General features: G+C 49.1%; 1 protein-coding gene across 4 annotated transcripts; it reads left to right on the top strand.

Moving 5' to 3' along the window:
• The first annotated feature begins 185 nt into the window (after positions 1-185).
• slc35a2 (solute carrier family 35 member 2) lies at positions 186-12,950 on the top strand. Of its 4 annotated transcripts, XR_013657306.1 has the most exons (7): positions 186-502; positions 2,116-2,298; positions 4,306-4,457; positions 4,846-4,968; positions 6,390-6,967; positions 7,047-7,171; positions 7,254-7,386. XR_013657306.1 is itself a non-coding variant. In XM_011472975.4 (6 exons), the coding sequence occupies exons 1-6, from the start codon at positions 439-441 to the stop codon at positions 11,693-11,695; spliced, it is 1,128 nt and encodes a 375-aa protein (XP_011471277.1). In that variant the 5' UTR covers positions 186-438; the 3' UTR covers positions 11,696-12,950. The 4 variants fall into 4 exon arrangements, 3 of the variants coding, with proteins under 3 accessions (XP_011471277.1, XP_011471278.1, XP_078806171.1); XM_011472975.4 differs by lacking the exons at positions 7,047-7,171; positions 7,254-7,386 and adding an exon at positions 11,668-12,950; XM_011472976.4 differs by lacking the exon at positions 7,047-7,171 and having other exon boundaries at positions 7,254-9,401.
• Positions 12,951-16,666: the final 3,716 nt, after the last annotated feature.

Raw genomic sequence — 16,666 nt, 5'->3', positions numbered from 1 at the left:
CATTTTTCTAAAACAAAACAATGACTGATAACGTGTCAATACACTCACATAGAAATCTAAGTTGTGTGAAAAATTAATTTATTCTGCAAAAAATCCATTAATTGATCAAATGTAGTCCTAGAACACGTAATCTGCGCAGAGTGAGACCTCCTGTCTTCCCCCCGCTATCCTCTCCCCGCAGTCCTCCACTTCCTGGACACCTCACAGCCGTTGCTCCTGATGTCCCGGCGGCTCCTTCCGCCGTTCCTCCTCACTCTGGTCACGGCTGAACGGCAGACCCGCCACCGGTTCTCACTCGGGGCAAGGCAGTAATAGCACACCGGAAGCCGAACCTGCAGGGGGTCAGAACCGCGAGCGGGGACTGCTCGGAAGGCTAGCAGAAAGTTAGCGGAGGTAACCGGGCTCGGTCCGTCCGGCGGGAGGGCGCAGGAACGCACCATGACCGCGGGGAAACACGACACAGGGGCGGAGGACAGAGCCACGAGCTGCAGCCAGAACGAAGGTGAGTCGAGCTCAGGTGAGTCCTCGCGGCCTGCGGGGCTCCTCAGCGCGCACATCCGTGGCTGGTCTGAGTGACCAGGTTAGTTCGGTTAATGGCGTGTTGACGTAGACGGACTGAGCCGCGGACGCGGACCCCAGACGCTAACCGCGTCCGTCATGTGACCCGCGCAGCTCAAATGAAGTGGATCAGTTTCACGCCTCAGCTAGAACCGAACCGAACCATTTCTGCCGGGCCGCGGCTCAGGTGAGCTGAGGAGGTGAGCGGCTGCTGACGTGGAGCCTCAGGTGTGTCTGCGTGGGCCCGGAAATGAGTGGATGTGAATGGGACCAAAGCTCAGCGGAACCAGAACTCAGAGCTGGATGGAGCGAAGGGGTTCCGACCTTCTGCAAACATGACCGTCCGAGAGCAGAACCAACCTGTGATCAGTCAGTTCAGGCTGCCAGAGACGGAACCAAAGGGAATCTGTGTCTTCAGCCAGAACTGTTCTGGTCACAGGTCCACTCTAATGTGGGCCTGACTCTGCTGGAGGAGAGGCCTTCACTGGTTCTGCTCCTCTGTGATCAGAAAGAACAGGTGGTCAGATTTTTGGACCCGTATTTGGACCGGGTCAAATTCTAGCACACCTTCAGGGCCTGAACCTGCTTCTCCTGATCGTGTCGTCAACCAAACTGAATGTAAAAAAAATCCCCAAACCAAGAAAGCGTCAAGCACTGAAGCAGAGTTGATCTTCTGCAACAGAACCGGTTCCAAAGTGGATCCAGAGAGGATGCATCATAAAGAAGAGGAAGAGAAACGTGGTTCCATTGATCAACCAGAGGACTTGTCTTCAGAATCTCAGGGTTTCTGCTTCAGCCTGGTTGGTTTGGACTCAGAAGGTCCGGTGGCGTTTGGACTCTGCGCGTCCACAGAACCCGATCAGTGAAACTGATGTCAAAGCAGTGGAGAAGCTAGTCTGCATCTCAATCCAAGGTCGGGTCACAGAGACCCTGTGGTGGTTAGATAAAGGTGATGGCAGAGATAAACAAGCCCCGCCCCCTTTGTGTCCCACACTCAGATTTCCACACACTCCCCTGAACCGTCTCCAGACCCCCCCCCCCCCCCCCCCCAAGCTGCAGTTCATCGCCTTCCCTGTCTGTCCTCAGACCCACATCTTCATGATCGGAACCACATCCAGCCGTCGCTGGTTCCCTGAAACAGAACCCGCCGGGCTTGAGACAGAACCTCTCTGTGCTGCACCAGTAGGAGGCTCAGGCCGCCTCGTTTCTCCTTAGACCCACACTGCTGAGCTAAACAAACCCAAATATCCGGATCTTCCCCAAAACCTTTAGGGCGAATATTTTGTGGACTGACGGGACGACTTCCAGAGAAAAGAGCCGGCCGGGCATGGTGGTGGTGGTGTGATGGTGTTGCTGAGGGAAAGGATGTTGTCCTCCGGCTTCTGCTGTCGTAGCAGAACAACAGTCCAAGCAACAGCAGGTCCATCAAGTGCAGGACGTTGTTACACAAGTTTCATGTCTAAAGCAAAAACTTCAGCTTTTTTTTGTTGTTGTTGCCATGGGGGACGTCTATGACGATTCTTTTCTCATGCCGTGTTTCTGCTCTGCTTCCTGCAGTCAACAGGAAGCTGAAGTACATCAGCCTGGCTGTGCTGGTGGTCCAGAATGCATCGCTCATCCTCAGCATCCGCTACGTCCGCACGCTGCCGGGCGAGCGCTTCTTCAGCACGTCGGCCGTGGTCATGGCAGAAGTGCTGAAGGTGTGCACGTGTCTGGTCATCATCCTGCTGCAGAAGAGATGTAAGTGCATCCGTCAGTCCCTGTGCGGTCTGAGGGGTAGCGGACGGACGCACAGCTCAGGGGCTCCGAGCAGGGACTTTGTGGCTGTTTCATGGTCGTCCTTGACCAGCAGCATCACTCCAGATGTCCGCATGTTTGTCCTGAGTTTAGCTTTTCTAGACACATTCTATTGGCAGCTGAAATATAGTTGAATGACACAAGCGGTAAGGTTACTGAGCTGCTCACACCCAACCATCTGCGGCAGACGGTACGTTCCCGTCTGGGGCAGCGGGTACGTTCCCGTCTGGGGCAGAGGGTACGTTCCCGTCTGCGGCAGACGGTACGTTCCCGTCTGGGGCAGCGGGTACGTTCCCGTCTGGGGCAGAGGGTACGTTCCCGTCTGGGGCAGAGGGTACGTTCCCGTCTGCGGCAGAGGGTACGTTCCCGTCTGCGGCAGAGGGTACGTTCCCGTCTGCGGCAGAGGGTACGTTCCCGTCTGCGGCAGAGGGTACGTTCCCGTCTGCGGCAGACGGTACTTTCCCGTCTGCGGCAGAGGGTACGTTCCCGTCTGGGGCAGAGGGTACGTTCCCGTCTGCGGGTACGTTCCCGTCTGCGGCAGAGGGTACGTTCCCGTCTGGGGCAGAGGGTACGTTCCCGTCTGCGGCAGAGGGTACGTTCCCGTCTGCGGCAGAGGGTACGTTCCCGTCTGGGGCAGAGGGTACGTTCCCGTCTGGGGCAGACGGTACGTTCCCGTCTGGGGCAGCGGGTACGTTCCCGTCTGGGGCAGAGGGTACGTTCCCGTCTGGGGCAGAGGGTACGTTCCCGTCTGCGGCAGAGGGTACGTTCCCGTCTGCGGCAGAGGGTACGTTCCCGTCTGCGGCAGAGGGTACGTTCCCGTCTGCGGCAGAGGGTACGTTCCCGTCTGCGGCAGAGGGTACGTTCCCGTCTGCGGCAGAGGGTACGTTCCCGTCTGCGGCAGAGGGTACGTTCCCGTCTGCGGCAGAGGGTACGTTCCCGTCTGGGGCAGAGGGTACGTTCCCGTCTGCGGGTACGTTCCCGTCTGCGGCAGAGGGTACGTTCCCGTCTGGGGCAGAGGGTACGTTCCCGTCTGCGGCAGAGGGTACGTTCCCGTCTGCGGCAGAGGGTACGTTCCCGTCTGGGGCAGAGGGTACGTTCCCGTCTGGGGCAGAGGGTACGTTCCCGTCTGGGGCAGAGGGTACGTTCCCGTCTGCGGCAGAGGGTACGTTCCCGTCTGCGGCAGAGGGTACGTTCCCGTCTGCGGCAGAGGGTACGTTCCCGTCTGCGGCAGACGGTACGTTCCCGTCTGGGGCAGAGGGTACGTTCCCGTCTGGGGCAGAGGGTACGTTCCCGTCTGCGGCAGAGGGTACGTTCCCGTCTGCGGCAGAGGGTACGTTCCCGTCTGGGGCAGAGGGTACGTTCCCGTCTGGGGCAGAGGGTACGTTCCCGTCTGGGGCAGAGGGTACGTTCCCGTCTGGGGCAGAGGGTACGTTCCCGTCTGCGGCAGAGGGTACGTTCCCGTCTGCGGCAGAGGGTACGTTCCCGTCTGCGGCAGAGGGTACGTTCCCGTCTGCGGCAGACGGTACGTTCCCGTCTGGGGCAGAGGGTACGTTCCCGTCTGCGGCAGAGGGTACGTTCCCGTTTGCGGCAGATGGTACGTTCCCGTCTGGGGCAGAGGGTACGTTCCCGTCTGGGGCAGAGGGTACGTTCCCGTCTGCGGCAGCGGGTACGTTCCCGTCTGGGGCAGAGGGTACGTTCCCGTCTGGGGCAGAGGGTACGTTCCCGTCTGCGGCAGAGGGTACGTTCCCGTCTGCGGCAGAGGGTACGTTCCCGTCTGCGGCAGAGGGTACGTTCCCGTCTGCGGCAGATGGTACGTTCCCGTCTGCGGCAGAGGGTACGTTCCCGTCTGCGGCAGAGGGTACGTTCAGGCTCATCTAGATGATTTCCTCCTGTGGCAGCTCCTTGTGAGGAGTCCTTTTCCCTCCTAACTTGAGTCGTGTGTCTCCTCAGTCAACCTGAAGGAGACGCTCCACCTCCTGCTCAACTCCATCGTGTTTCAGTACAGAGACACACTGAAGCTCGCCATTCCAGCTCTCATCTACACGCTGCAAAACAACCTGCAGTACATCGCCATCTCTAACCTGCCAGCCGCCACCTTCCAGGTGATCCTCCATCCTCACCTCTTCCTGCTGTCAGAGCCTCTGGTCCTCCTGAACACGTTTCTCTATACGTGAGCCGTTCACTACAAAGCCAAAAATTCAGTATAGTCCAGATTATTTGAACTGCAAACCAGCCTGTACACGTGACTCTGCGTTTAAAGGGAGAAAGATTGGGTAGAAACCTCCAGCAGAACCAGTCTCAGTGAAGGAGAACAAGTTTTATTCTGAATGGACAGAAAGAGACAAACCCAGAAAGACAGGAACATCTGGTTAAGACCAAAGAGATCTAGACAGGAGAAAACCACTGAGGCAGAAGTATCGTTCTTCTGTAGGATTGAGTCTGTTTCATCGTGTTAAATGCTAATGTAGTGTCCCTCGTCGCCCCCCCCAGGTGACGTACCAGCTGAAGATCCTCACCACGGCTCTCTTCAGCGTCTTGATGCTCAAAAAGTCTTTGTCTCGGGTTCAGTGGATTTCTCTGCTGCTGCTGTTTGCCGGCGTCGCAATCGTCCAGGTGAGTGTCTGGCAGACGCGCCACATTAGTGCCAGAGACCGCCGCGCTGCCAGAGGCCGGAGGCGCGACAGCCTCGGGCGGAGCGACGGCCTCAAGCAGCACGGTACTGCAGAGTAAAAGGCCCCCCTCTTTTCTCATTGCCAACCAATCTCGGCCCTGAGCTGTATGGCGCCCTAGGCGAAAAGGAATCTTTTTTAAACATTTTATTACTAATTTTTAATATTTAGACTGTTAAAAAAATTAACATCTAATTATTGGGATTTGGCGCCCCCTCCAGCAGATGGCGCCCTGTTGCCAATTATCCTGTAAATAAAACCAGATTAAACGGAGAAAAGAGAGACTCTTACCTTACCTTTCATTATTTCAAGCATGGTAGTGGTTTTCATGGTCTGTAACGACAGCAGTAGACCGGCCGTCCTGCAGCTCCACTGCCTCTGCAGATCAACTCCTAAACCCTCATTCTGACCCTCAGAGCCCTCCATGACCCCGCCCCTCCATGTCTGTCTGACCCTATCCATGTTGCCACCAGCTCCCACCCGCTCCTTCAGGTCTGCCTCCAGCCAGTTGCCCCCACCGCTCGTCTCGTCTCCATGGGGGGGCAGAATATTCAGCCACTCTGCCCCCCAGCTCTGGAACTTACTTCCCTCTGATTTACAGAACCCAGACTCTCTCCCTCAGTTTAGCATACCCACCCTCATGAATTTATTTTTAATTTACATTTGAAATTTAATAATTTTAACTTTAAATAAATTATATTTACGTTTAGGGTTAAATTATTAAATTTAAAATTAAATTTAAATTTGATATTCAATTCAATGTTTTTTTTCAAATCATTTTATGAATTGAACTACAGTTTTATTCCTGTGATTTATGATTGTTTTGTACCTCTAAGACGACCTTGGCTGCCCAGAAAGGCACCATTTAAATAACATTTATTATTATTATTATTATTAAATACTTTTACACAGGATAATACGTGTGGCATTTAGGTGCCATTCTCCTTATTTTACGGCTCTCTATGTCAGTCAAAGGAAGTTGACTCAGACGATCCGAACTGTTGGGAAATGAAACCGGGAGACCAGTGTCACAATGTTTGAGACAAGAGGAAGGGACTCCCACCTTTGGGGTACCGATCGGGTTTCCGGTATAGATACGGTTTCCAGTACCGATCGGGTTTTTCCTGTACCGATCAGGTTTCCGGTACAGGTCCAGTAGCTACAAGCACAAATGGGAAAGAAGTGTCCTCATGCAGGGACACAGAGCCACAGGTAGACTTGCGTAAATGATGGGATGTATTTGCTGTGGGGTAGAAGCTGTCTGTTTAATCTCGGCCGGAGCTCTGGTCCAGCTTGGTTCTGGTTCTTGTGAGTTCTGACCCGCCTGGTGTGCTGCAGCTTCATGGGCGTCTGTGGTCTCTGCAGGTTCAGCAGGAAGGAAACAAGGAGGCGTCGATGGCAAACCAAAACTACATGGTGGGCGTGGTTGCCGTGGTGATCAGCTGCCTGTCATCTGGATTTGCAGGCGTTTACTTTGAGAAGATCCTGAAGGGGAGCTCTGCCTCCGTATGGATAAGGAACGTGCAGCTGGGCATCTTTGGCACGGCGCTTGGCCTGCTGGGACTCTGGTGGAACGACGGCGCCGCCGTGGCTGAACGCGGCTTCCTGTTCGGATACACCGGCATGGTGTGGTGCGTCATCTTCAACCAGGCCTTTGGGGGCCTGCTGGTGGCAATGGTGGTGAAGTACGCGGACAACATCCTGAAAGGCTTCGCCACCTCCTTCTCCATCATCGTCTCCACGGTGATGTCGATCTTCCTGTTCAGCTTCCACGTGGACCTGCTCTTCACGGCGGGGGCGGGGCTTGTCATTGGTGCCGTCTACATGTACAGCCTTCCCAGATCACCCAGCAGCTCGGTGTCGTCGAGCTCCTCATCTTCCTCTGAGTCTTCGGCGTTGCCGAGGACGGACAGAGGCGTGGAGATGGAGGCGTTTCTGCCAAAGTCAGTGCTGGTGAAGTGATTTCCTGTTTCTCTGTGGCGCCTCCTGGTGCTTACCTGCTGTTTCTGTCTGCGGGGTCAGCTGTGGAACTAACCTTCTCTGAGCTTCATCTGCTGCTCACGGGAGGAAATCTCCTTTTTCCGCTTTGTCTGCTGTCAGCCTTCTACTCTCCACCTCCTCCCGGACTCCTCCTCCCTGCTGTTATGGTCTGTTGTGAGAGGAGGTGAAGAAGCACGGTCTCCTCCCTCCTCCCTCAAACACTAACCCCTTCCGCTCTCTCCTCCTTAGAGCTTAGGGAGGCGCTAGTCCTCCTGCCTCTGCTGGCCATCTCACACAGGAGCCTCTCACAGTGCAGCAGGAGGAGGATGAGGAGGAGGAAGGAGCTGCGGGGCCTGAAACGCTGACCTTTGTCTGTCTGTCCGCTCTGCCTTAATCTTCACTAACTGAATGAAAGAGAGATGCCTTACGCTGAATTGATGACTGATTCTGGCTGCTGGGGGGCGGAGCTCTCCGGGTGGGGTTTCTGCTCTGCAGCCTGGGGGCGCTGCAGAGCAGAAACATCTTCCTTCCAGATGCTGGACGGTTGGTGTTCGGTGCCTTTTCCACTCACGTGTACAGAAGCCATTCGGTGGTGGCGCTGGGAGGTCACATAATGGATCACATGATGGATCACATAATGGATCACATGATGGATCACATGATGGATCACATGATGGATCACATGATCAAATGGTGATGAAGTTCTGGTCTTTGGTGACTCTAAAACAGTTTGAGAACATCAAAGGCGCCTGGCTGAACCTCCTTCTCTGATCTTATCTGCTTCACGGTGTTTAGGGGGGGGGGTTCTCATCTGATCTCTCTGGTGGAGGCGGCCATGTCTGTAATTATTGTAACTGTCCCCGGCCAAAATGCTCCTCAAAGGTCGTTTGCAGCGCTTGCTCCTCTTTGGAGAACATTTAAGACATTTTTCTGACCCGTTCTCCTGGAAGAAGACGGCCTCCCACATGACCGCTGCAGTAGAACAGCCCCTCTGATGTGAGGCGCTCCTGCTGCGGGTCACTCTTGCTGCGGGATGCTCGGTTGCGGGACGCTCCTGCTGCGGGACGCTCCTGCTGCGGGACGCTCCTGCTGCGGGACGCTCCTGCTGCGGGACGTTCCTGCTGCGGGACGCTCTTGCTGCGGGACGCTCCTGCTGCGGGTTATTTATTTTGAATCTGTCAAATGAAGAAGCTGAGTGTCACACGTGTGAATCTTCCTGCACAATAAAGCTGACGGCGGATGCGTCGCTCACAGACGGCTTTTCCAGCCCACCATCTGCTCTGCGATCAAGAAGAATGACATTTTAGGAACCAAAACATGAAAGGAAAGAAAGCTGTTCAGAATATCTGAAGATGTAGACGACAGCTCTTGGAGAGAATGTCTGATGATCTGCCCCATAGACATGGATGGGGGCTGAAGGGTCAGAGCGCCCCCTGTGGACGGCTGGCTGCCATGCAGCTGCCCCTCAGGCCTGCACTTGTAGGAAACAGGAAGTTGTTCTGTCAGACGGACCTTCGTGTATCTTTGCCTTCTGAAAGTTTTCACTCTTGAGATGAAAATGTTACAGAGGACTCCTGCATGTCTGAACGATGAAGACACGGGTGTGAGATGAAGGTTGAGACAGAAAAACTTAAACTGGGTGAGGAACCAGAAGAAAGGGTCTTCTTTAAGAGGGGGGGGGGGGGGGGTTGAGCCATTTTCCTGAATGTGGGGCTGGAACTGCTCTTCCTCTTTGATTTGGGGTGAGTGAGTGAGGAAGAGGAGGCGGCTCAGGAGGAGGCGGCAGTGTTCATGACTTCATCACTGATCGTTAGCTTGATTGACAGCGGTTGGATTGTGTTGCTGACGTGTGGAAGAGCGGACGCACAGAGACTCCTTCATTTAACCTGCAGGAGGTTTAATCTTCAGGACAACTTTCCGTTTCTCAGGGATTTTTTTGGAGAGGATCGTCACGACTCAGTCTGGCTTCAGCTTTAGATGAATCATCTTCAGCTGTCATCATTGTGATGAGCACCAGCAGCATCTTTGAAATCATAGTTCGCTTCCTGGTGGATGTTTTTGTCAAAAAAATCAGTAAAGAAGAAAAGTGGAAGAAGTTGAAACGTTGCTCTTGGAGACCACATCTTCTGTGGAACGTAAATGTTTCTGCAGAAACCGCTGCGCTGATGCAGTTCGTCTGGTTCTGCTGCCCTGCTGGCGCTGATCAGACCAAATCCTGTCAGAACCTTCTGGATTCTGGTGAGGCCGTGGAGGGGACGGGTCTCAGGGAAGGGTCTGCCTCCTCTTCCTCAGACAGCTTCACCCCCTGTTTGCTCTGATTGTGTTTGTAATGATGTTTCTGAATCTGTACATACTTCTTTTGGAAGCGTTTTATATAAACAAGGACATGGACTCAAACCTGCGCCGTCTGTCTTTACTTTGAGGATCAGTGAAACGTCTCAGGATTCACCTTTTCGTCAGCGGGTCCGTAATCCTTCAGGTTAGTCTGTAGCTGGAAATCATGACGCTCCGCTGATGGACAGGCCAAACCCTCATGAACAGAAGCTCCGCTGAGCTCCACGGGGGTAACGGTCGCCACGTTCTGTTGTCCGAATCCCTGAAATGAGCCACAACAGTTCCTCATATTATGAGTTTTTATGAAGAAGTAAGCATCTGTATTGGAGCTACTGGTTGCACTTCTGTGAGGAAAATGTTGCCTTCAACTTTCATAAAAGCAACAATGCAGATGACAAACGTGCACCACTATTACAACAGGAGCAGCATCGGTGTGTAAACGAGGCCCAGCTTTTCTGCCCCACCTGCGTTGGAATGAACAGACGTCCTGCTGTCTGGAAGAAACCAGAAGAAACATTTTCCCTCTTCTCAGCTGCTAAAGTCCTAAAGATGGCGCCACATCAGGAATGTCCGAGTGCATCACAGGATCATCCAACATGGACACTTTAGCTTGGTTATAGTTTCAGGTTCCAGTTAAAAGACTCAGGCGTGAGGTGAGGGTTCCTGCAGTGGAGGTTGAACGGTTCACTCAGCTTTCATCAAAGTCAGCCGTTAAAACATCCCATTTACTGATGAGAAAACTTGATGGCAGTGAAAATATCGTGGATTATCAATAATCTAACAACTCTTGGTCAGAAAAATAATGGTAAACCTCCAGCATCCACTGGAGAAGGATGAGGCTGAGGAACAATCCTCAAGTGCTGCAATAAAGACTTTCAAAGTAAAAGCTCACTTCTGACGCACCAGTTTCATGAAATAAAAAAACTACTAATAGTTTGTGTGAATAACTGGGCCAAAAATCAGTAAACTCAAATGTTCTAGTTTGGTGATTGTTTTTATTGTTTTGACTCGAAAACACTTGACTGCTTCTTATTGTTAAGATAAAACAAAACCACTGCCAGTTGAGGACAGATAACCTGATTTTTGTGCTGAAAAGATGCCTAGTTTTCGGTTTAGAGCCCCCTGGTGGCTTGGAAGACAACTGCAGTTTGCAAATGACCTGAAACTGTTGTGTCTGCATGAGTTCAACCCTCTTTATCTTCACCCAAGATGTCCAGAAATGTCAGAGTTCAGACAGAAAATGAAAAATAAAATATCTTCTTCAGAGTCACCGCTGCAGCTGAAATAAAACTACAAAAATGGACTCTGGATCTGACTGAAGAGAAGGAAGCAGGTTCTTAGGGTTTTTCCAGCTTCTACAGCAGCAAATGGAGGAAAAAGTGGAGCTTTGAAAAATGTTGGCTTTAACTAGACGTTGACTGTGTGCAGAGGAGGAAGGACAGGAAGAACCCATGTGGATCGTGGGGAGTGATGAAGGATAATGAAGTTCTTCATGCCTGGTAGGGTCACAACCCAAAAACAGACGAATGGAGAAAGATGACGAGGAGGAACAGGAGGGCAGATGAAGAGAGTGACAGGAAGAAGTGGAGTCTTGAGGGGGTTTGGCAGGAAGCCAAGGCTCTGTGTGCATGTACCATGAAAGGTAAGCGGGCAGGTGACCACCCCAGGTGAAGCTCTTTGCGGTGGTTTGGAGAAAAGCTGCTGAGTGAGGATCAGATGTGCTGCTCTGCACGGAGCGGTTCTTTGGCTGTTTGTCGGCTCCAGGACAGAGGAGGTGCTCCCTCTCCTCAGAGGTGTAGACCGTGGGACTGTGCTCCAGCGTCCTGCTGGCTGAGGGAGGTTCAGGGGACGGCCGGATGCGTCTGCTGCTTGGACTCAGAGCTTGTGGTTTATTTCCTGGGAGTCCTGCTGGATTCCAACGGGGCATTCATGGGCTCCTCCTCCTGCTCCTTTGAACACAGGCGGCAGGTCTGTTCTGGTCTCTGAACAACCGAAGTACTGGAGAATAAGTGAGTAAATGAAGCAAACGCTGCAGGTCAGGGAACAGGAGGCGTGTCTGTCATTTCTGCACAGCAGAACACAGCGATAACCCGGTAGACGGGGGTCCTCACAAGCTCCACTTCAGCCCACTGATGTTCCCTTTGTTTGTTTGAGACCGATGTCCGTGTATGACCTCTCTGAAACGAACACTGAGCCTCAAACACAGGCCTCATCTTCATCAAACAGCTCCCACCCAACTCTTCAGCACCACACATCTGTCCAGAGCCACCAGCATGACATCTCTTCCTCTCCCCCTCCTGCTCCTCCTCCTCCTGTCTCTGTCCTGTAGGTGTACGGCCAAACAGAAGGGATCCTGAAACGACCGCCCGCCACTTCCTGCCTGCCGGGTTCCAAACCTTTCACAATAAAACTAGAGGGCAGTCCCACTCCTGCAGAGCTGTTGGAGTGGGATCCACTATGTGAGCAGCAGATGATCTACCAGCCAGAGCTTTTTAACACTCCTCAGACCAGCCGGACTGACGTCATCAAGAAACCAAGTGCAGCAGCTGATCAACTTCTGTTGATGATCAGCCTTTTAGGCCTTTCAACAGAAAACCAAGAACCAAAATCATGTTATTCTGCAGCTCCAGTTCAGAGGAAGTTAACACCAAATGGAAACAAAACTGGGATTTCCAGATTTCCCAGCAGAAGATGGAAAGCATGAAAAGTAGTAAATGTTGAATGGAAAGTTGGGCTCAGACTCATGTCAGACCTGACACCTGGCGGCCTCCAACAAGCTCCGCCCTTCACGCTCGGCCCACTCACAGGTGACCCCGTCCTCGTGGGACTTCCACGCACATTACTACTTTACTGCCATCAAATTTCAAAGGAGCTCTGTTTTCTCATGAAACAGCTTCTCTTTGAATGTTTGACGTTTTCTGTCTTCTTGTGAGATCACACATGAACTTCAGGACGTTTACTGACTTTACATTCAGACTTTATTAGAACTAACACTCACTCCACTGTGAACAAACGGTTGCAGAAGCGCGCTGCCTCTGGAACCGTTTCCTTCCACAGCCAGAAACTCCTCACTTTAATCTACAAAGTGTTCCTCTGTGACGTTTTTGTGAGGGATGCACAGAAATGTTGGTTCATTTCACGCCATACCAGTGTTTAGACCTTATTTTTCTGTGAACATGAAGACTGAATGAATGAATTCTCTGGCGCTTCATAAGCTGCAGGTTTGTTTTGTGTTGCAGCTGCGTGATGCATTCATGCTCACCACGATCAAAACATAACTCCTGACCAGAATGACCTTTCAGGCAGTTATCTATGCTTCATTTTATTTATCTTATTTTGCATTTCTGTTTTGAGTCAGATTACATGTTTTTTGTACTAAAAGTGAGAAATCAATTCTTTTTAAAAGAAAAATATTTATTTCAGAAAAAACTTTGTAACTCTTGTAGATTTAGGATATTTTACTACTATTGGAAGGCAGACTGACATGCATCTTTTAACTTGTAACATTTATTCAAGCAAAAGTTGCCTTTATGTTTGTTTGTTTCTCTCAAAGTGCCTTCAGATTCGAGTGCAGTTCATGTTCAGACAAAATAAAAGCAGACTGAAGTTTTATTGTGGATGTTTACAGTTTCCTGTTTGTCGCTGATGATTCATTTCATTTGTTTGTCATAAAGATTCAGCAAACAAACAGAAAGCAGGAAGTCAGACTCACAAATGTTCAGCTTTTGTCTGTGTGTTTGGATGCATCAGGGAGACCTTTTCTTCTCTGTGTTGTTTTCTGACTCTCAGAGAAGAAGAGGTTGAAGTATTTGTTCTTCACTTCCTCACTTAAACAGAACTTAGAAAGCTGCAGTTCCACGGTGATCCGCTTGGGGGCGACAGCGTGCTTCACGTGTTCATGAAAGCTTCTAAATGCAGATGGAAAAATGAAGATCCCCTTCAAGCTCCTGCAGGAGAAGCTTCATTCTCAATGACTCCACTGTCAGCCTCTCCTGGACCAGGAAGTAGTCACATCCAATGACCCACCACAACAGAGCTGGTTTCCTCGGAAGGTCCTCTGGCAGTGGCGGTTCAACTCTAACTTACTCCCCGGTGTTCCTTATTTTTATTTACCCATGTTACACAAAATGCATGAATTTTATAAACTCGCATGACAGGGGGGGTCAAACTCAGCTCCACAGGAGGCATAAATCCAAAACATACTTAAGGTTTCAGCCGAACAAGATGAACATTTAAAAACACATTCAACTTTTAAACCTTTAAAACTGAACTTTTTGAACATAAATATGGATAAAAACAGGAATATGAATCCAGAATAAATCAAGTTAAACCTTGAATAATGTATGATACTTTGCTCTCCATAAAAATACATTCTGTTCAGATGATACAAATATGAACATGCAGCAGAACAAAACAAAGCAAAATGAATGATAAGAAATACCAAATCAAATCATTCCATTTTCTCAATTATTCATTTTTTTAGAGCTGGACTCCTGCCATCATTTTTAGCAATAAGTTCATTTCTGCTTGTTTGACGTCCTGTGTGTGTCTTTGTGAAACAGATCAGAGGGATTTGTTTTTTTAAAAACCTGTTACTGTTTATATCATTTTTAAATCTTATAAAATATTGAAAACTAAATCAAAGAACTCATCACTGGGATTACTCCAAAAATATTTGGCATTTCCCTAATTTTGTGCAACACCAACAGTAGAAATCCTCCAAAAACCTTCAATCCTTTCATAAAAAATAATCTATGGTTTATTTCTGATGTCATAATGTGCAGCTGTTTTCCTGCATTACCTGCTGTCTTTTTGTCAAATACTGACACCAACTAAACCACAGGCAGACAAAGAATACATTGATGGAAAATAAAGACACGTCATCAAAATGTCTACAATAGTTCATAAAGAATGAAGCATTTCAAGATAGAGAACTGTAAGTCCTGTGCCATCACTCAACTTCAAGACATCTGGACTCTGATTCGAAGCAGAAGACCTCTGGTCCTCTCGAGAATGAGGGTTTCTGTTTACTTGCAGATGAACTTTGGTGCGGTTCACTTCAGTGTAAAGGCAGACAGACTTTCCACACCTAAATGGACATTGTTACGGTTGGGTTTGGCTGAGCTGCAAAGAAGCATGGAAGACAGTGGAATGTAAAAATGCGCAATCATTCCTCATTTCTGTCATCAGAGCTCTAGGTTTTGTTAACAGCAGCGTGTTCCATGTAAGGGTTAATGGCCAACGAAGTGTGCATTATCTATTTTTAACCCACGCCATGGAAGCCTGGACTGTCCGACGCGAACCGCACTTCGCAGTTGCTTCCGCGAAGTGAGTTAATGCACACTTCGTCGGCCATTAACCCGCTTATACCTTGGTCACTTACAAAATAAATAAATATTAACCAGTTTTTAGTCCTTAATTTTTGTTTTTTTCCCCCGATTTGGATAACTTTTTTTCATGAAAGGCGGACCATTTGTTACGTGGTGCGGCACCTTGTCATGGTTACGTGACAAGGTGCCGCACCATCTCTGCAGTCAAGATTTGGCGATATAAAGCGTTATATCTATTCTATGCTGATCGTCCCGATGGGTTGAATAAAACATCAGTTCAGAGAGAAAGTTCACCTCTTCCTGCTTGTTTTTATCCAAATGATGAAGCAAAAGGTTGTTTTAAAGAAGCTGGCGCAGTGATACAGAACATTTAAGCTAGGTGACCGGAACTTCTTTTTGGGGCCGGTAAGGTTATCACTTTTTAAGGCGCACCCAGCAGCCAATCAGAATCGAGTATTAACCTGGGCCATGGTATAAGTAAGGGTTAATGGCCGACGAAGTGTGCGGTTATTACTTTTTGCCTAAACCGTTCCACGGTTGCTTCCACGAAGTGCATGTAAAAGTAATAAATGCACACTTCGAAGGCCGTTAAGCCGCTTATACCATGGTCAGTTACAAAAGCAATACATATGAACCAGGTTTTAGTGCTTAATTCTTGTTTTTTTTTCCGATTTGGATCGCTTTTCTCACAAAAAGCGGACTATATGTTACGTGATGCTGTGCGATGCGTGACATGCAGTCCAGATTCGGCGATATGTATATGCTGATCGTCCCGATGGGTTGAATAAAGCATCAGTTCAGAGAGAAAGTTCACCTCTTACCGCTTGTTTTGTCCAGATGATGAAGCAAAAGGTTGTTTTAAAGAAGCCGGTGCAGTGATACAAAACATTTAAGATAGCTGACAGGAACTTCTTTTTTCACAGTGCGGTTATCAGGTTTTAATGCACACCCAGCAGCCAATCAGAATCGAGTATTCAACCGGACCATGGTATAAGCACTGTGTTTTGCTGAGTTATTTTGTCCTGTTATGTTTAATTCTTTCTGCACCATGAGTGAGAGGGAGGAAGAGGATGATGAGTTTATTTAGCACCACTAGTGCAATAGTATGGTTTAAGAACTGAAGTTACAGTCAGAGTCATGATATTTAAATTTATGGTACATATTGTAAATTCACATTGTATCGTATTTTAATGTAATAAAAATGAATAAAATCTGCAACCTCTAAATTAGACATATGAGAGTTCAAGAATTACAATAAATTAATATGGAAGAATATTTAATTGAACTGGAGTAATATGACATTTAGTTAGATAAATATGTAAATTGGCTGTGTGTAAAAAAATATTGAGTTGGATAGACATAAGAAATTAGGTTGAATAAATTTAACTCAATTACTTGTTACCAATTGAATAAATTTATTTAAGTTTCATAAGTATTATATATATATAGAATATATAGATCAGACACTCATGCGTTTACTTTGTTCTTTATCTCCAAGCAGAAACTCTTTCTTTTGCAGATGATGCAGCCGTGTTACTTTTTTGATGGACGTATAATCTTCATACGCCGTCATTAAAATCTTAGACTCCGTCTCACTGAAGTATAGCTCTCTCTTTGGTTTTCCACGCGTTTCCATGGTGACTCTGGAAATCGGCGATCCATTGAGAATGTCTTTATGTACACGCCGTGCACGTGCATTAACCCAGGGTTACCAAGTCGAGCGTAATTACGCCAACTCATATCCGGTCTTTTGGAACCGACATACCCAGAGTAAGCAAGTTCAGGCGGATTTCAGCCAGAGTTCAGGCTTAAAGTCAGGCTAGTTTAAACATGCTTCCTGGAATACCCCCCTGGTAATCTTGTAAACGGATTTTTATTATTGTTATGATTACTATTAAGGGCCTGTTCGCTCATAATTTTTTCTGCGTAAAACACTGCTAGACTAGTCTGCCTGAAAAACTCCCAAGGTCGCCCTTTAGCTGTGGTTGTAGTTCAAAT

This window comes from Oryzias latipes, chromosome 7 (genome assembly GCF_053564925.1).
Source record: "Oryzias latipes strain Hd-rR chromosome 7, Olatipes_Hd-rR_3.1".
Classification (NCBI taxonomy): domain Eukaryota; kingdom Metazoa; phylum Chordata; class Actinopteri; order Beloniformes; family Adrianichthyidae; genus Oryzias; species Oryzias latipes.
Note: the sequence above shows the minus strand (reverse complement) of the source record. Positions and strands in the feature narration are given on the sequence as shown.